Genomic DNA, 19,593 nt, shown 5'->3' with positions numbered 1-19,593 from the left:
CGTGTAGCAAAATTAGTCTACGAATTGTAATGTTGTTGCCTGTAGGGCCCCAGGCCCCTGTCCTGAAAATCCTCTATCCCTCTTCAATCCGCAACATCCGATTATCGTCAGTGTAATTAAGATGCTCTTGATTGGCCAAAATGGTGGTTTGACACTGGTGGTTTAAGCCATGAATGTAGAGGTAGGCCTAAGGATAGTTAACATGCTGAGCAGGAATTAGAAACCTCAAACCGAAAAACACATGTCAGTGCGCCAGGTAAATCTGTGAGGTAAGCTACTGTTAGGGATACAGCCATAGGCCTACAAAATATAGAATAAACTAGGCTACCTGTGTAACTGTAAGCCATCTTTGCATCCCCTAATTAACATGTTATACGTTTCATCAGGCTCAGTGAGCAAGCTGACATTACACTGTAAGAACCAGACATAAGATAACCACCTTTAACCTCAGTTGCTTGCTGATCTGTTGCTGTAGCCTACTGCCATCCATAAACAGTACTTCATCGCCTACTTCGTGAAAACGTCAATGAAGAATCCTGATTGTCACGTGACGTGACATGACGTGTAACCAACATGGCGACGCAGTGCTGAGATAGCAGTGCTCATCATCTCTGATTGACCGAATCGGACCGTCGGCCCGGTTTTGTTTAGACTAGCTGACACCTGCTCCTGTGCAGGTCCAGGCCGACAATGACGGCCTGAGAGCGCTGCAGTTCGGTCAAGAGATGAAACAGCAGCTCAGTTTCGAACAACAGCAACGGCACCAGAAGCAGACAGAAAGCACTAAAACCAAGAGCATGTTTCTGTCTCGGGCGCTGGAAAAAATCCTGTCGGACAAGGAGGTGAAAAGGAGCCAGCACAATCAGCTTCGGAAAGCATGTCAAGTAGCTCTTGGTGAGTAGTGTTGTTTTCACTTGGAGCTGCGCTGTCGTTTGACATTTCGCTCATGGTATGAAATTCAGACACGATCACTGTGTTTCGGCAGCTGATGATTAGCCAGCTAGCTAGTCATGCTACACCAACTAGCTGGCTAGCTAGCTTTTATAATAGGTTGTTGATAGATCGGCTGCTATTGCTAACTTTCTGCAGTTCAATACAGTTACAATACAGATAATTCACGCGTTTCCGTGGATGTGGGTGCGGTATTTCCAACTGTTGTGTTTATTATAATGTTCAACGCGTGTTTTCTCTCTACGTTGGTTGACAGTTCTCTGAGTTGTTATTATTCCATCCGGCTGATGTTGTGTCATGGCCTTAACGTTAGGTTTGAGACAACCGTATCTCGCCACTGCATTTGTTAATAACTACAATGTCAAGAGCTGAAGAGCATAGCAATGAAGTTTTCAGTTTGATTTGGTCGTAAAGCTATAGCTAGTGAATCCAAATGATCGTAGCAGCTAGCTTCCTAGTTAGCTGGTGTTGCTTGACCAATCATAAAACAATACGTATGCTAGCTGGTAGCCCATCCATTGATTGTCTTGTCGTTTCTATCGCCTGTGGTCATTAGATTATACGATTTGCCATTTTAACCTGAAATTACCTTGCTTTCTAGTTTAATAGAAATCATAAACAAGATATGACTAATGTCTGTTTGGTTGTTTTTCCCCACACAGATCAGTCATTCGCGATTGAGCTAACGTTCCCTTGTTCCCCCCCATCTGACTGTCACGTCTTGCCAAGTGTTATCAATTTCAACCCCGTATGAAGTGTGTTACGTGGCATTCGAAGTCAAAAACACGTGATAATTGGGTCATCTTTGGTCATTGGGAATTGCGATTAAACTAATAGCCTAGGTCGTACATGTATTTCAGTACACATGGCAAGCTGTTTTGCTTGAAATTCCAGTTTACTGCTACTATGGGATGCTCCACGTTTAGCCCGATACTTCCGGGAGTTTAGAGTGGCCATACACAGTGAACCGCGAGTGGCGCGTCAGTGCTGATGGTTTATTCATTATTTACAGGGTTGCAGGACTATCGTCTCTGGTTTCTTAAAGTTGATCACCTAATGTTTCCATGAATGTCATATGGTTACTTTCGAACTTGTAAACGACTCACTTTGATGAATTGGTCGTAATTGCTTTGATTTTGCTATATGAATGTGTAAAACTGAATATCTTCAAACCTGACCAGTTCATTTCATTTATCAAGTATAGCATGACAATAATGGATCTATCTATGGGTCTAAATATGAAGTGCATGTAGGATTACCTTCATGGGTTACTTCTGTTTACATTGGCCTGATAATGTTTGCTCAGGTATTTAGTGTTGGCAGTCAATTCCGGGGTCAGGTGTTTACTTTTGGCCAGTAGATTCCCGGATTCATTGTCAATTGTCTCTGAAGTCACATTGCATTTATGGGACTTGATCAATAGACTATACATTTAGATGACAGATTTAGAGAGATACATTCAGATCAATATTATCAATCCCCACCTTTCTAGAGACTATCCCGAAGCATTTTTACAGTCACCTTACAGTTTCTTGTATGTACTTATATTGTACAAGAAACTGCATTTTAATCATTACAAAGCTTATGACTGTTGCAACAGTGATTTCATCAGAGCTTTGTACACGTGTAGTCTTTTCGTGGGTAAAGCTAACGGATGTGGGTGAACCTGACTGACCATGAGTGGAGCAAACAGAAGACTGTCTTTTGAAAAAGAAGTTGCTGAAGAACATTATTATCTCTGATATGGGGAAGGAGAAAACATTGTTGCCAGACAGTTGCAAGGCTACGTGACCTTGAGATCTAGTGTATGCAGCCTGTGATGTTTGGCTATTTAATCATAGCATGATATATGTTTATCCTCAGTTTCTAGCCTAGTCATGGCACTTGTCACCAGCCAGTATTGCTGTAACAATTAGTTAATGCCGCATTACCAAAGGTGGAACAAAAACATTAAAAGCTTTAGAATGATAAGCTTGATTCCCGAAATTACTATGTACTGTAACATAGGCTATCAGCTATATATAGATATATATATATGCCTTCAGTTAACTAAGTTTCTGCTTGCCTTCTTTTAACAGATGAAATAAAGCTCGAGCTTGAAAAACAAAAGTAAGTTCTAGCTTTTCCTACCATGGTACCTTTTGTATCTCTTACTGAGCAGTTTGTTTTTTGTTTACCTCATTCCTCCTTAATGAATAAATAAGATGATATGCTTTTGAAAAGGTGGTTTCTGGAGCATATAATTCAGTCTCGGTGGAATGCTCAATCCTACCACTTGAACTATGAATGAATGAATGAATGAATGGGAATTTTGCTCCAGGTGCAATCACTTTCAGCTGTGATGTGGCCTACTGCTCTATAGTGCCTTCTGAATGGCCCATTCCCCACCAGTGTCATTTAGTCCCCTTCCCTTGTCACAAGATTGCCACAATCTCTTTTCTCAGTGTGTGATGCATCCATGTGATCTCCCATAATCAGTAACACAGAAAGTTGTGATAAATATAAAGCCTGTAATCAGGCTAACAATGGCTGAGAGAAAGAGTATGATGAAAGGGGAGTTCCAGCTGCACCCAAACACAATCAGAAAGTTGACCTGTGCTGTCTGTGCTTTGTAGAGATGGCACTGTGGTCCCTCCCCGAGCCAACTACATTGAGGCAGACAAGTATGTGTTGCCTTTTGAGCTGGCGTGTCAATCCAAGTCTCCACGGATTGTCAGCACCTCCCTGGACTGCTTACAGGTACTGAGTGGGACTTACTCATCTATAACCATATATCTGCTGCTATACCTACTGTTAATCCATCCACCTATCTTTCTACATGAGTTTATTGGTACAATGAGTGCAAACATTGCAATAGATCAGTGTGCAGTAGAAATGTTGTGTTTTGAATAAGTTATACAATAGCAGAGCATAATATTGGGATACTTTGCACAATTAAAAATGTTTTTAAAAAAGTTTTGTTACTGATCCATCTGTAATATAAATCTCCACGTTCCTGTGTAGAAACTCCTAGCTTATGGCCACATCACTGGTAATGCCCCGGATAGCAGCGCTCCTGGGAAGCGACTGATCGATCGGCTGGTGGAGACCATCTGTAACTGCTTCCAGGGCCCACAGACGGATGAGGGTGTGCAGCTCCAAATCATCAAGGTGAGTGGGCATCCTTTCCCTGATGCAACACCTGTCCGGTGGTCACCTCTACAGGGACCACATTCTCGAGTCTTGAGTGATGTTCAAGACTCCGCTCCTGTAACTTCAATTAATTTACTCCTTGTTATACAATGACGGTCTATTTATGCTGTCTTTCGTTATACAGATATTATGTCATTGTGAATATGTTCCTGCAAGCACACTTTCTGATAAACATTATATGAATATCTTACAGCACAATAATACTATGAGTCTGTTTGGATAAAAGAGTCTGGTATGTGATTGAATGGAAATGCAAATATGAGGCAATTGGAGAGAATCTAATCGGTAGCATTTGTACCTACATTATATTCAGAGCATTAGGAGAAACAGAAGCTTGATTGATACTGTAGCGGAGTCTGACCATATCCTGATTTCAGTTGGAGATAACAAAGATCCTTAAATACTGTCTCTGGAGATAACCTTTGTGTGTGCAAAAATGTGTTGCCATGGTAACGTTTTGTGTGAAAAGTTCAAAAGTCAGGCCCATATCAAAGGGCCGCCTTATCTCTGTTGATTTCATTATGTGAGACGGGAGCTGGAACTCCAGGAACTAGGCTGCTGCTATTTCTGAGAGGGTACATGCCACACACTGACATCAGAGGGACACGACGCCAAGCTTTTGATTGGTAGCTGTATCTGTGGGACTAATATGCTTCTGTGTGACTTGTAGTACGTAAGGAATAACGGCCGCCGGAATTAATGGCCGAGGGAGGAGGCGGTTGGCTTGTTTACAGTTGATCCCATTGTTGCGAAGCCTGCTTCTAGGCTCAACCGTCATCATACTATGGCTGTTATAGTTGCCATTCATAAGCATTGATATGGAACAGTGATAAACTTTTGTTTACCAGATCTAAATCATAGATGTCCCGTTATTCAGAATGAATAACCATCCCATCTAACAATCAGAAAAGAGTATTTCTTCTCTGCAAGTGAGAATAACGTACACACAGTATCACTTGACTCTGGAGCCTTTCAGCATTTTTGTTAGACAGAACCATAATTGCAGAGTGTACTTGGGTGGTTGCTCATTGGATTTGTGCATAAGATGTGAACTGGACACTTGGCATTCCTTGTTGTCATCATGTCATTAAAAACACCATCGGGTTCCCCTCAATTTGTGTCACTGTTCTATCAGTGATGCTTTGCAAGCGCATGTAGTAATGCTGTAGAGCTAAATGTTAATTATTTTCTCCTCTCTCTCTCTCGTCTCTCTCTCTCTCTCTCCTCTCCAATTGTTCTCCAGGCTCTTCTTACGGCAGTGACCTCACCTCACATTGAGATCCATGAGGGTACCATTCTGCTCACCGTGCGCACCTGTTATAACATCTACCTGGCCAGCCGTAACCTGATCAACCAGACCACAGCCAAGGCCACGCTCACCCAGATGCTCAATGTCATCTTCACTCGAATGGAAAACCAGGCAGTGAGTCTAGGGCGCATGGATGCGATACCGTGTGTGTGTGTTAGTGATGCGCGGTTCAGCCCATTACCCGCGGATATCCGCGGGTTTACCCGTGGGTCGGGCGGATTTGGGTAGGCCTAATAGTTTTTTCTAAATATTGCGGGTGGGTCGGGTCAAAAAAGTAAAAATGCACATTTCTCACTTGTTAACTTCCGACATATTAGGTGGCGATGCGCCTGCAATACAGGAGGTGTGGTCGAGCGCAAAACATAATTTCTCCTAAATTCAGCACCCAATTGCGCCATGCGTGACTGACTGAAAAAGTCAATCGCGCATTCGCTACTTTATGGACATGGAGCCTAATGATCTGGGATATCGAAGGTTGTGCACAATGCGAGAACACCTCGCTTCTGTCATAGGCTACACGAATAAACAGCTGTGCTTGTTAAATGCTTGGCAGTGTTAAACGCAAAAGTAGGCTAGCCTATGAAGTCGCAAGGGGAAATATGAATGGAAACTTGTTATGAAGATGAGATTTAACACTAGCTATGTCTAGGCTGCAGATTATGAATGGTGTGGAGGAGCGCTGATTGTCAAAATGACCGATCATTGTAACCCGCTGTTGTTCTCATGTGGGCTAATTAGGCTAGGAAAGACGTTAAATGCGTTTTTTCCTTTCCGCGGGTCGGGTCGGATTTGGGTCACAATTCGAACATATTTTTGCGGATTGGGCGGGGCGGTTTGGATCTCCTGAAAAGTCGGGTTGGGGCGGGTTTTAAAAAAAGCCCACCCGCGCATCACTAGTGTGTGTGTGTGTGTGTGGGGGGGGGGGGGTTAAACTCTTTATGATGTTCAAAAAAACAACTTCCAGCACACTGCACACACAGAAAAAAACTCCACCCTAAAAACTCCATCTAGCATCCACCAACAGACACAGACTGATGGTGAACACTGACTCAGTTGTTGGTATTTGTTGGGACAGTGTTCGGGCATCTTTAGTCTCATATACATAATAGATATGGAAGCATACATATTTTGTGTTGAGTGCCTATTGTTTTGATGTTCTATTTTTGCGAAATTTTGTTGTAAAATCCTAGATCCATGCGCCCATAAAGACAGTAGTACTCACACGCATAAGAACAAGGCAGCATGTCTCTAGCCTTCACACTGGCGTGACTGGAGTGTATAACTGTGGGCTTAATGTCACCATCTGTCTCCCCCAGGCTCTGGAGGCCCAGGAGGCGGAGAAGGAGCGCTCCCGGCTGCACCCCCCCAACCCCTCACCCGTCCCCAGCCGAGGCTCCGGATCGCCCCGGCAGACCCACTCCTCCTCGGAGCACAACGGCCAGCCCTCCCCTTCCCCCAGCTCCGCCGAGCTCCCCGCCACACCCACCCCACCGCAGGACACACCCTCGCTCAACGGCCAACCAGAAGAGGCCGAGGCCCCGGAGCAGGAGGTGGACGGAGGTGTGTCCACGGCAGAACAGGACCGAGAAGATGCTCCATCCTCAGGTATCCATCCAGACGTGTGTTAGCATCATTCACACGTGTGTGCTAAGTGTGCAAGTACCACTTTACTTCTGAGAACTTGACATACCACAGAAAGAATGCTACAGAGAGCATGCTACAGGGAACATACTTCAGAGAGCATGCCATAGTAAGCCTCAGCTACTTTATGGTATTTGAAGCATGGCCACTCATGCCTGAGTTTGCATATTTCATCCCAGTTTGAGACTTTGCATATTTCATCCCAGTTTGAGACCATGCTTCTCACAACCAACACACTGATATAACTCAACGTCTTTGCTAGATAGCGAATCAAAGGTCAAAAATGTGGCTAATGATCTCTTTTGGTCATGTGATGCCGCAGAGTCGGAAGAACCGGCCGCGCCTGCTGCGCAGCCTGCTCCTGAGGGCGAGGGTGATGGAGGTGGAGGTGGAGGAGAAGGAGCAGGAGCAGGAGGAGGAGGAGAGCTCCAGGAACACCCAGCGCCAGAGCCTCCCCAGGGTCCAGCAGGGGAGGCCCAGGGAGCGGAGCAGGACCAGGAGCCAGCCGGAGGCCCCACGGATCACCCCTCCGATGGAGGTGAGGAAGGGAGGGAGAGAGGGGTGGGCAGGTGGGGCGGGCATTCAGTTTTACAGAAAGAGTTCAGAAGTACATTGAAATGAGCTGGACAGAGTTAGTGCAAATGACCATTCACCATTGTAGTCGGGGGAGAGTGTTCAGAATGCTTGTTTTTTTTTATTTCTGATGTTTTGCTCAACAACACTTGAAATGCAACGCAGTTCAGGAGATGCAGTTGCACACTTGTCCATTTAAAGGGATATAAAGTGGGTGCATGCATTAGGTCTGAATGCTTTTTAACTTTCACCCTTTTATTGACTAAGTGAAGAAATTGCACATTTTAAAAATGACTTATTCTGTTAGTGGGACAAAAGCATTTGCTAAATACAACAACCATAACCATTACAAAACAAGCTAGTGCTACTCTCACCCCAGCCTGGAGGTGTTCTTCTGTAAACTCCCATTAATGTCTCCCAGAAAAAGTATGAATGGAATTGTATTGTCTAGGGGCAAAGTATGTGTCTAGTTTGCTGGGTGTGTGCTCTCGACTGGAGACACGTAAGCCTCCTGCACTGGGTCTTGTCTCAGTTTCCAACCTTTCAACGTCTACCCGCTCAGGGGTGGAGCAGCAGGTGGAACCCGAGCCGGCGCCAGAACCAGAGCCAGAATCAGAACCAGAACCAGAACCAGAACCCAAGCCGGCCGACACGGCGCCCCCTCCTGGTCGGCTGGACAGCCAACAGATGAACGGCGTCTTGGATGACCGCACCTCTGTCTGCTCCACTGACATCATGGTATGCCATGATTTGTTTTGTTTTGTACTTGAAATGAGTGAAGTGAGATCGGTGGGGAAATGGTGGGTGTTGAGGGGAGTTATGGCACTGGCCTTCAGAGTTATATAAGGCTGTTGCCATTTTAAAGGAGGGTGGTGTTCGCTTAATTTTCCTGTTTTTCTTGTTGGCAGTGCTGAATAGGACTAGTGGAACCGTAGAGCTGTATTTTGTTTCAGGCTTTTGTCTTTGCTTCTCCTTCAGTTATGTGAGGAGTGTTTCATAGAACTGAGATGCTCCAATATTTATATGAATGAAAAATACATTTCCTAAACACATACGGCCCAGGTTTGAGAGCAATGAATCCTGGAAACAAACTTTTCCAACGGATGGTTTAGGTCATGTCTGGGTGAGAAATGAAATATTCCACCAAGGTGTGGATTTTGGGTGTGGGTGTGGTGTGCTTTTGATCACACCATTCGGCTTGCCCTACGGCACATGCAACACTGCACTTGCACAGCTGTGAGATTCCGTTCTCAGACTTTTACTCATATGCATTTGGAATGAAATAAAAAAAACAATAAAGCCAGGATTTAGAAGTCAAAATGCCCCTTGTTTTCATTTTTCAAGTCATAAGAGAATAGTTAAGAATGAAGATGATATGAGTGTCTTTGATTTTGTTATTGTTGTCACAGGATGCCGAGGCTTTGCAGGGCACACAGTCTGCCGCCCGCTTCTCCCACATCCTGCAGAAAGACGCCTTCCTGGTTTTCCGCTCCCTCTGCAAGCTGTCCATGAAGCCCTTGGCTGACGGCCCTCCGGACCCAAAGTGAGTGGCACCAGTGGCTGCGTCAGTGCTGGGCTGATTAAGCTTTAATGGCTAATTAACCTTGAATGCCCTGTGTGTTAAATGGAAAACTCCCCTGTCTCTATATATCTCCTACACAGCCATCCACACACAGTGTTCATTAAGGAAGTCCTCAAGTCCTTTTGACATACTTTCACAGTTGCTATATACAGTATGGGGGATATAATATTTTTTTAGTGATCAACTTTTTTTTATTATCAAAAGTCCTGATGTGACAAAATCGCATGACAAAATATCATGACAAAAGCGATGTACACATAGCCGGTTATTTAGTTATTTAGACACCTTTAGATACTGAAAATAATAATACCAAAGATATAATACTTTTTGTTAGGTTCAGCAATGGATGATTCTTGAGCGAGTGATACTTTGTTTTTAATATGCAAGTGTAAGAGTTTGTATATGAAAACACATTTATTTATTTTAAGCTAAAATTGTCCTTTTTTTCTTTCTTTCGTCCCCTTCCTGTCCTCTTCTGTGCCCAGGTCCCATGAGCTGCGCTCTAAGGTGGTGTCCCTGCAGCTGCTGCTGTCGGTCCTGCAGGGCGCCGGCCCCGTGTTCCGCACGCACGAGATGTTCGTCAACGCCATCAAGCAGTACCTGTGCGTGGCGCTCTCCAAGAACGGCGTGTCCTCCGTGCCCGAGGTCTTCGAGCTCTCGCTGGCCATCTTCCTCACCCTGCTCTCCCACTTCAAAGTCCACCTCAAGATGCAGATCGAGGTACGCCATGTCCACTGGTGCAGGAGATGATTTGGGCAAAGGGAAGGGCTAAACAGTGATGGTCAATGAAACAAAACCCTCATTGTAGATCTGCATGAAATGATTGAACTGCTTTTTCCCTCCCCTCTCTCCTATTCCTTTGTCGTGTCCTGTTCAGGTGTTCTTCAGAGAGATTTTTCTGACAATCTTGGAAACCTCAAGCAGCTCCTTTGAGCACAAGTGGATGGTCATCCAGACCCTCACTCGCATCTGTGCCGGTAAGGCCATCTGGACATTTAGACTCATTGATTCCCTCTTACCACAAACCCCCTGTTACAGTAGATCACCTCTCATTTCCTCTCTGTGCTCTAGATGCCCAGTGTGTGGTGGACATTTATGTGAACTACGACTGTGACCTGAATGCAGCCAACATCTTTGAGCGGCTGGTGAACGACCTGTCCAAGATTGCCATGGGCAGGAGTGGGCAGGAACTGGGCATGACCCCACTTCAGGTGAGCAGCAGTAGCCTTGGGTTGCTGTGCTGGGTTTTAGGTTGGGGGCTGAGGTTTTGGTTGCATTTGAGAATATGGAATGCTAAAATTGTAAGAGTAAGATGGAAGCTCATTCAGTATAATTTAGATTACATGCATAGGTCTCTACCTTCACTCTGTGTGTGTGGTGTGCGTGGAGTGTGTGTGTGTGTGTGTGTGTGCGTGCCTACCTTTACAATGCTTCTGCGTTTTGTGTGATGCATGCATCTCTATTGTGTAATGTCACTCAGACACACTGCGATAAGGCAAAGATGTAGTTTCTCACAGGAAATGACCTGTTAAATTCTCCAGGAACTGAGCTTGCGTAAGAAGGGGCTGGAGTGCCTGGTGTCCATCCTCAAGTGCATGGTGGAGTGGAGCAAAGACCTGTATGTCAACCCCAACCTTCAGACTAATCTAGGTGAGGAGGGCGTTATCACTTGTAGATCCCCTGATGCTAAATTTAATCATCCAAAATGTAATCTATAACTGTGTGTGCGTGTGTGTGTGTGTGTGTGTGTGTGTGTGTGTGTGTGCGCGCAGGTCAGGAGCGCTCCTCAGATGTTGAGGGTGGGGAGGTGAAGCTTCCAGAGCCGCTGGCGGGCCGCAGGGACAGCATCAGCTCCCTGGACTCCACGGTGTCCTCGAGTGTGCAGTCCTCCCAGCCGGACCACCCCGAGCAGTACGAGGTCATCAAGCAGCAGAAAGAGATCATCGAGCACGGCATTGACCTGTGAGTCCAGGGCTTAAAGATATCAGACTCTGTGCAAGAGCTGGAAGCATGGGCCCGGTTAAAATAGGTTATTGCATAATAGCGGCTTTGATATCTGATAACTTCTGGCACTGACATTTTCCTTACTTTAACCTGTGTGTGTGTGTGTGTGTGTGTGTGTGTGTGTGTGTGTGTGTGTGTGTGCCTGTCTCTAGGTTTACAGTGTGTACCTCTCTGCAGCTTAAGTCAGTTAATTATTTATGCTCTCTGTTGTCTATTAACCACCTATTGACCTGCTCCTCTCACCCTTCTCTCCTGTTGTTCTCTGGCAGCTTCAATAAGAAGCCTAAGAGAGGGGTCCAGTACCTGCAAGAGCAAGGAATGCTGGGAACTTCCCCAGAAGACATTGCCCAGTTTCTCCACCAAGAGGACCGGTTAGACACGGTGAGTGAGCTCAGCTGGCCGTGGGTCCTTCGGCCTTTTTGGACAGTTCAGCGAACTTTGACCCCTGATGTGACCTCTGACCTATTTGTCCTTCGGCAGACTCAAGTGGGAGAGTACCTGGGGGAGAACGTGCGCTTCAACAAGGAGGTGATGTACTGCTACGTGGACCAGCTGGACTTCTGCGGCAAGGACTTTGTGTCCGCTCTCAGGGCCTTCCTGGAGGGCTTCAGGCTCCCCGGCGAGGCCCAGAAAATCGACCGACTCATGGAGAAGTTTGCTGCGCGATACTTAGAGTGCAATCAGGGGTAAGAGGCAGTCATAAAGAGATATGAGATCACTGCATAGGAAAGAAAACATATTGTAAATGTAAGCTTACTGAGAACAGCATTATTGATTCCCCTTGGGCATCAATAAAGTATCTATCTATCTATCTATCTATCTATCTAACAGCAGATTTTTTTTTGCATAATCTTCATGTAGCTGATAGACTTCAGGAATTAGACCGTAGGATGTTAAAATGACGATAACAGTAACGACGGCATCTGTGCAGGCCCACTAAGTCCCATGGGCCTGATGCTGTGTAGCTCTGATGCGGTCACATCGCTGAGTGGGAAAGTGACCTTCTGTTCCTCCTCCTCTGGTCTCCCTGCAGGCAGACGCTGTTTGCCAGTGCTGACACAGCGTACGTGCTCGCCTACTCCATCATCATGCTCACCACTGACCTCCACAGCCCGCAGGTGAGCGTTCGTCCGCCCGCTTTACCTGGGGCAGGTGTCCTCGGCCGTGTCACACTGTATGCTGACCTTACAAAATGCCCAAAACTTTCTGCCAATTGAAACTTTTTTTTTACTGTCGTTTCTCACAGTAGTCCTTCAAACCGCCATTGTCTCTACTTTGCCTTTCAGAAGTATCTCCAGTTAATATTTTTGGAAATGTTTGAAATATTTCTTTATATTTCCCATGAAGGTGAAAAATAAAATGACCAAAGAGCAGTATATCAAAATGAACCGGGGGATCAACGACAGCAAGGATCTGCCGGAGGAGTACCTGTCCTCCATCTATGACGAGATCGCGGGGAAGAAGATCGCCATGAAGGAGAGCAAAGAGTACTCAATCACACCCAAGTCCAGCAAACCAAGTGAGCACATTCTGGACTCATACAACACACTCACGCTCACACTCAACCAAATCAAACTAAATGTGCTTGTTACAAGAAGCCTTTTCAAGCCTCATTCGAGGACCGTGTACACAGATGGGGAGGTGGAGGGGAGGTGGAGTTAAACTGGAGATAAAGTTTAATAGTCATCAGATGACCTCCATCTGCATGGATGTCCTTCACAACCTCTTCCACCACAATAATGACACCTGGTCCACTGTTTAATATACATTACTGGTATGCAAATGTTTCTGCATGGAACATGTTTGATACTTTACTGGCTGGTTTTTTATGGTCAATCATGTGACACGTGTTTGACTCGCGACAGATGTAGCCAATGAGAAGCAGAGGCGGCTGCTGTACAACATGGAGATGGAGCAGATGGCCAAGACGGCCAAGGCCCTGATGGAGGCGGTGAGCCACGCCCAGGCCCCCTTCTTCAGCGCCACGCACCTGGAGCACGTCCGGCCCATGTTCAAGGTGACGCACGCCTCTTACGCTCTCTTACTTACATTCTGTCAACGTCATTTTTGTATATTGGCCAGGTTTACATAAACAATATGTATTATTGTACATTTGCAAATAAATAGACGCTATGGTTGGGATAGGGTTATGCAATTGTCCAGACGGGGAGTGCTGCTTGTCCCTGTCAAGGTTGCCATGGTCTTGGACGCTCAACAGGCACAAGCAAGATGAAATATACGATTGAAAAGAGGGTGGGAATAGTGCAATATCAGTATAGAGGGAGGTTGAAGATTAAACATGAATATAATGCAAGGCAGTTCAGTGCAATTATAATAGCATTTGTATAATTATATTAATAACAATATTGAGACGATTGAAGATGAGCAGAACAGGATGATTGACTTTGTTCCGTGTGAGGATGGGTGCTATTACAGTGTTCAACAGAGTGATAGCTTGGGGGAAGAAGCTTAGAACTCCCATCATCCGGGACGCATCAGAATACGTTAGAAATGTGGATATCAGATGTGTCTCAGATCACCTTTACATTTTAAAAACAAATGCAAACAGGGTCCTAGTCACCAATTTACTCACTGTGTGCTACTTCAGTTGTAGTTTTGATTAGCTGTTTTATTACTTTCAGTTCAGTTATGTTCTCCTCCACAGCCCTGTCCTTTTTTATTTTTATTTTTTTTAAGAGCTCTATTTCAGTGTTGGTGCAATAAAAAAAATCTGGCAATACACTCGTATCATGTAAATGCGTTGTCAGCCTTTTGGATTACAGTTGGATAATGTTTGCCCTCCACACTATATAGTGTGTGTGTGTGTGTGTGTGTGTACACTTTATTGTGTGTGTGTGTGTGTGTGTGTGTGTGTGTGTGTGTGTGTGTTTCACTGCACCAAGCAGGCCATTTCAGTTAAAATCACAGCATGCAATGAAGGGGTGTGTGTGTGACTCCTTGTACAGCTGGCCTGGACTCCTCTGCTGGCTGCGTTCAGTGTTGGCCTGCAGGACTGTGATGACCAGGAGGTGGCGTGCTTGTGCCTAGAGGGAATCCGCTGCGCCATCAGGATTGCCTGCATCTTCAACATGCAGGTCAGCAGGAAGTATTCACACTGCTGTCACTCAAGCCTGCCAAACAATCCTATCAGTGTCTCCTCCTGTAGAGTAAATATTATTGACTTCATGAATCTCCTCAGTCGTCTTCATTAAATTTGGATCAACAGAGTTATTAAGGCTATTTATTCCTTCACTGAATAGCTACTGTACTGTGAAAGGCCTTGTATCAGCAACACTTCTAAGGGAAGTTTAAACCTCGCAGGAATATGTTAGCCGTAGATTGATAAAGATCCATTTATATTATTATTATTATTAGCATCACAAATAGAAAGACTAACAGATGAACATTCATGACTCTCTTTCTGCCCGTCTGCCTGCCTTGTTGTGCGATTATGTGACTTTGACTGACCGCGTGATCTCTGCCCCTTGCGTCCAGCTGGAGCGGGACGCCTACATCCAGGCCCTGGCGCGCTTCACCCTGCTCACCGCCAGCTCCAGCATCACGGAGATGAAGCAGAAGAACATCGACACCATCAAGACGCTCATCACTGTGGCGCACACCGACGGAAACCACCTGGGCAACTCCTGGCACGAGGTCGGTGGGCAACACCTTGGTTGTGGTTCCTCTTAGGGTACAAAGGGCTTTCAGTAGTACAACTGAAGCAATACAGACACGACGGCATCAACGGGAGTGTGGCACACTCCACTTTCGACATCCGATGACTTTATTTTATTACAACATTATTCTCAGTACAACCCTGCACACCAGCATCAAACCCTGTCGCCACCTCTGCTGGTCTGCAGGGTTGTATAAAGAACGATGTTATCTAATCTAAGTAATCGAATGTCGAAAGCGGAGTGCACCACATTCATGTTGGCGCCAGTGTCCACAGCACTGTAGTTAGACATTTAAGACAACAATAGGGATGTTCAGTGCCCGACCTGGAGTGATGATCTGAACAGTAACAGTAACTTTAATTCATTTGTTTTGAGGAACTAAGGAAAGATCTTCTCTGTTTCAGTGTACTTGTATTGTTTTTATTTAAAGGTCAATTTTGTTTTTTTTATTTGTTATTTATTGTTTTTTATTTGAAAGGTCATTATACCCTTTCCACTGACACCAGCCAGGTGCTTTTGGCAGATTGGTGCTCATGTCAGTTTGAAGTCTGTTCAGCTTGCTAACCCTTTAGGAACCCTGACCCTGTGCTCGTGACTTCTCTCCACCCTGTGCAGATCCTGCGCTGCATTAGTCAGCTGGAGCTGGCCCAGCTCATCGGCACGGGGGTGAAGACGCGCTACATCTCCGGCGTGGTGCGCGAGCGGGATGGCAGCCTCAAGGGCTTCCCCACCGGGAGTGAGGAGTTCATGGCGCTAGGCCTGGGTAGGTTCCCCGCACTTGCACTCCTCGGAGGAGGGCTTGCTTGCATTATGGATACATGATGAAACAGCCATCCACATGTTGATTCCACTGGTAGATGTGCATGTGTATGTATTAGTGTGTAGGGATAATGCTGTCTTATAGTACAGTACAAAAGACTGTTGTAAGAAAATTGAATTCAAGCAGACAGAGGCATGTTTAAAAACTGAAGATATGGTAAAAGATTTATTAGTTAACAATGGTGTTAGAACTACGCCCACTGAGCCTCCAGAGCCATTTCTTCCCTCTGCATTTAAAGCATAGCCCTTCCACTTTGATTGTGTCAAGAGGAAAGGACTCCTCATCAAATTATTAATTGTCGCCAGATGTCCATGTGGTTCTCACGAGTGTCTAAGGCCCTGTTTACACGACAACCTTTTTTTAAAAAAAACTGTTTTTTTTCATCATGCGTTTACACGACGACGCCGTTTTGGAGGCTTTTGAAAACTGCTGCACTGCTGCATTTGTTGACCATGCTGGAACAGAACGTTGCAATTCTGCATGATTTCGACGACAACGCATTAACAATAACCTGCACCAAATAGTCTAGGCTACTTTTAAATCCACCACCTCCCCCTGCTAGAAGAGTTAATGAACACGTAGCCTACTGTAATCAACTTAATGCAGAACTAGCCTATGCGAACACATTTTGTTTGAGCAGGAGTTATAGTCTAATACGCACACAGCAACTATAGCCTAGCCTACTTGTGGCCGCAATGCAAATAATTCAATTTAATTCAGCACAGACAGAGCATGTTCAACGAATTCTCTCACAAACCGCTGGTGGAAATCCTGACACTTTCAACGACATGAAACTTAATAGTAAACCATCAAATACCCCCCAGATTTCAGTGTTCATCAGTCCCAACATTTAGTGATATAATCAGACAGTCTAAAAGTATCAAAGTATCTAAAATTAAATCCCAAACCATACCGAAATGTTTTGAAAGCCATTCCAAACAAAACGTCTCATAAATGCCTTGAAAAACAAGACTGCCCCACAGACTGCCCTGTGCTTTGCGTAGCCTAAGTAAATAAAATAGCCTACCCTAAATCATTTGTAGTGTCTGATACCACAATAGCTACTGGCATGCTGACCTCCTTTACATTTCAAAAAATAATGTAGGCGAATGTCTGTCGCCTATATTAACCGTGCATGCGAAATACAGGGTTGCCAACTTCAGGTGTTTGGTGGCGGGCAGTTCTGATAGACATTCGATATTATTCTATGGGCCATATACAATTACAAGACCGACACTGAAAAGCAATACTGTGCATTAGCTCCCAATGGTTGTGCAAACATCCACGATGTAGAGTGTGCTTGACATATCCTACATTGCTGTTTAGATTTTGAGCGCGCTCATTGACGAGGAAAGGCATTTGCATAGCTACTGTCGGGAACACCCACTGGCGTGCTTCTTCTGGGCAACTTGGCGTTTTCACCACTGTGTGCAAACACAATTTTATTTTTGACCGGTATCGTTAAAGGTGTGAAAGCGGTAAAGACAAAAACGCCCAGCATTGTCGTGTAAACGGGGCCTAAGTAATGATGGGTCAGGTGAGCTTTTGATTGACCAAGGCCCACAAGAGCAGTTGGTTGACAAAGGGTTTGGCGTGATCAAAGGCTGGGGTGATGATTAAAATGAATGTTGAAAATGTCTACTACAAGACATTCAAAGGAAGTGTTGAAGTGGTGGTATATAGGTTGTTGAAGTGGTGGTATATAGGTTGCTGCTGTGTTTAACGCTATGTGTGTTCCTTCACAGGAACTCTGGTGGGAGGTCAAGATCGGCGTCAGATGGCCCACCTCCAGGAGTCCGTTGGAGAAACCAGCTCTCAGAGTGTAGTGGTAGCTGTGGACCGGTAAGTACAGTCTCTCTCGTCTCCAATAGAATGCACTGGTTGCTGCCGTCTTTTTTTCTGCTTTGGATCAATAATGCTTTATCCTTTTTCCTCCCAAAGGATCTTCACTGGGTCGACAAGGCTGGATGGAAATGCGGTTGGTATGTATAATTTAATGTGCATTCAAATAGATTAATGGTTATATACAGGAAGCCCACAGCAAGTAGTTAACATATAAACATATAAATAATGGATGAACGGGTCTCAATCATGGGCTTGTTCCTCTAGCCTTTGTGTTCTCTTCTGTGTGTATGTCCTTGTGTATGCACTAAGATTTCCGTTCTGCTCCTGCAGTTGACTTTGTGCGATGGCTGTGCGCCGTCTCCATGGACGAGCTGGCCTCCGCTCACCAGCCGCGCATGTTCAGCCTGCAGAAGATCGTGGAGATCTCCTACTACAACATGAACCGCATCAGGCTGCAGTGGTCCCGCATATGGCAGGTCATTGGGGACCACTTCAACAAGGTACTGCTGACTGCACTGCAACAACCAGTTCCAATCTCCCTGGATCAGGGCACGTATTCACAAACATTTTGAAGGCTAAATGTAGCTCCTAAGTGGCGGATTTCGGAGAAACTCCTACAATTAATGGGCGTGTCAGGGTCAGTGTTAACTTTAGGACTCTGACTAAGAGTGATTCACAAAGTATTTTAGCACTAAAATCAGCAGTCTGATAGCATTGAGAGGACTCCTAACTCACAAACACAACACAACAACACATTACATTTATAAAGCACTTTTCACAACACTCAAAGCACTTCACAGTGAAGTGGACCAAGTCATAAAAGAGAGGCTGTTTGTATTATTCCATGTCGCCACATATTGAAACGCACATGCAAAATCACTCACGAGATCTCAAATCACGAGGGAAAAAGTTGTGCAGCTTGTTAGGGACACCATAGTACCACCAGTCACAACCGAAACAAACATGTCATAGAGATCCATATCTAACGTGTTACTGATACCATGTAAATGCACAGTGTATTGCATTGCCATTTAATTTGGAGCCTTTCATCTTTATTTATTTATTTATTTAGTGTCTCTCATTATGCATGAAACTCGTGAAGGACATGTGTGTTCATCAGCATAGACTTGTCACCCATCAGCCAATCACAGAGGGCACTGCCAGCCCGCATGAAAAATGACCTCAACCATAGCAATTGAGCTCTTATCTTATCTCAGGAGATATGTCATTTTTTGTCATTTTGCCTTAATGAAAGATCTTTGCAACTTTGTCAGTAGCATTTAGGGCCTTTAAAACCTTAAGCTAAATTTAGGAGTACTCTAAGCGGTGAGATTAGATGCTTTGTAAATATGGGACCTGATGGAGATTTCTTCAAGGAAGCAACCATAACCTGCTTTGTGCTTATGTTTACCACCATCCCTCCGGGTGGCTTGTAGGTGTTTGTGATAACATTGTTTACAATAGTATAGCCTAGCATTGCCAGTAGACTGCATTTCAGGTTACCTGGTCTTGGTATACTGCCACAGAGTAATAGTCCATGAAGATACATTTTCTATCAACGCTTCATTCTTTAGCTACTGAGGTCCTGGTCTCACTGTTGGAGCCATGTGTTGTGTATTTATATACAGGGCTATCCTTATCCGATAACTATGAGGGGAAACCAGTCAGTATTGAAGTAACGTTATAATCCGTAACCTGACCTGTGTAACTTGCAACTGTGTAACAGGTTGGCTGTAATCCCAATGAGGACGTGGCCATCTTTGCTGTGGATTCCCTCAGGCAGCTCTCCATGAAGTTCCTCGAAAAAGGAGAACTTGCTAACTTCCGTTTCCAAAAGGATTTCCTCCGGCCATTCGAACACATCATGAAGAAGAACAGGTACATTGGTAGAGAAATTGCACAAACACGTTCATTGTGCACTAACAAGTGACGGAAAAAAATGAGAAAACAATGGAAGAGTAAGAATGATGGAAGAATTTGATGGAAACACTCACAAAGG

At 44.9% G+C, this 19,593-nt stretch overlaps 1 protein-coding gene across 1 annotated transcript in view; it reads left to right on the top strand.

Annotated features, from left to right (window-relative positions):
• Positions 1 to 580: 580 nt before the first annotated feature.
• arfgef2 (ADP-ribosylation factor guanine nucleotide-exchange factor 2 (brefeldin A-inhibited)) overlaps positions 581 to 19,593 on the top strand; it is a 30,527-nt gene continuing 11,514 nt past the window's right edge. Inside the window, exons 1-26 of the mRNA XM_062540595.1 lie at positions 581 to 894; positions 3,030 to 3,060; positions 3,567 to 3,690; positions 3,955 to 4,101; positions 5,387 to 5,566; positions 6,769 to 7,057; positions 7,416 to 7,631; positions 8,229 to 8,404; positions 9,076 to 9,209; positions 9,734 to 9,968; positions 10,126 to 10,225; positions 10,320 to 10,459; positions 10,790 to 10,898; positions 11,021 to 11,210; positions 11,522 to 11,633; positions 11,733 to 11,938; positions 12,286 to 12,370; positions 12,600 to 12,771; positions 13,118 to 13,269; positions 14,219 to 14,347; positions 14,748 to 14,906; positions 15,545 to 15,692; positions 17,495 to 17,591; positions 17,691 to 17,731; positions 17,925 to 18,094; positions 19,321 to 19,472. Of these exons, the coding sequence (XP_062396579.1) occupies positions 726 to 894; positions 3,030 to 3,060; positions 3,567 to 3,690; positions 3,955 to 4,101; positions 5,387 to 5,566; positions 6,769 to 7,057; positions 7,416 to 7,631; positions 8,229 to 8,404; positions 9,076 to 9,209; positions 9,734 to 9,968; positions 10,126 to 10,225; positions 10,320 to 10,459; positions 10,790 to 10,898; positions 11,021 to 11,210; positions 11,522 to 11,633; positions 11,733 to 11,938; positions 12,286 to 12,370; positions 12,600 to 12,771; positions 13,118 to 13,269; positions 14,219 to 14,347; positions 14,748 to 14,906; positions 15,545 to 15,692; positions 17,495 to 17,591; positions 17,691 to 17,731; positions 17,925 to 18,094; positions 19,321 to 19,472 (3,863 nt within the window). The 5' untranslated portion in view covers positions 581 to 725. The remainder of the gene's footprint in view (positions 895 to 3,029; positions 3,061 to 3,566; positions 3,691 to 3,954; positions 4,102 to 5,386; positions 5,567 to 6,768; positions 7,058 to 7,415; positions 7,632 to 8,228; positions 8,405 to 9,075; positions 9,210 to 9,733; positions 9,969 to 10,125; positions 10,226 to 10,319; positions 10,460 to 10,789; positions 10,899 to 11,020; positions 11,211 to 11,521; positions 11,634 to 11,732; positions 11,939 to 12,285; positions 12,371 to 12,599; positions 12,772 to 13,117; positions 13,270 to 14,218; positions 14,348 to 14,747; positions 14,907 to 15,544; positions 15,693 to 17,494; positions 17,592 to 17,690; positions 17,732 to 17,924; positions 18,095 to 19,320; positions 19,473 to 19,593) is intronic.

Source organism: Sardina pilchardus, chromosome 7 (genome assembly GCF_963854185.1).
Source record: "Sardina pilchardus chromosome 7, fSarPil1.1, whole genome shotgun sequence".
Classification (NCBI taxonomy): Eukaryota; Metazoa; Chordata; class Actinopteri; order Clupeiformes; family Clupeidae; genus Sardina; species Sardina pilchardus.
The sequence above is the reverse complement of the archived record's forward strand: the minus strand, read 5'-3'. Positions and strand labels throughout refer to the sequence as shown.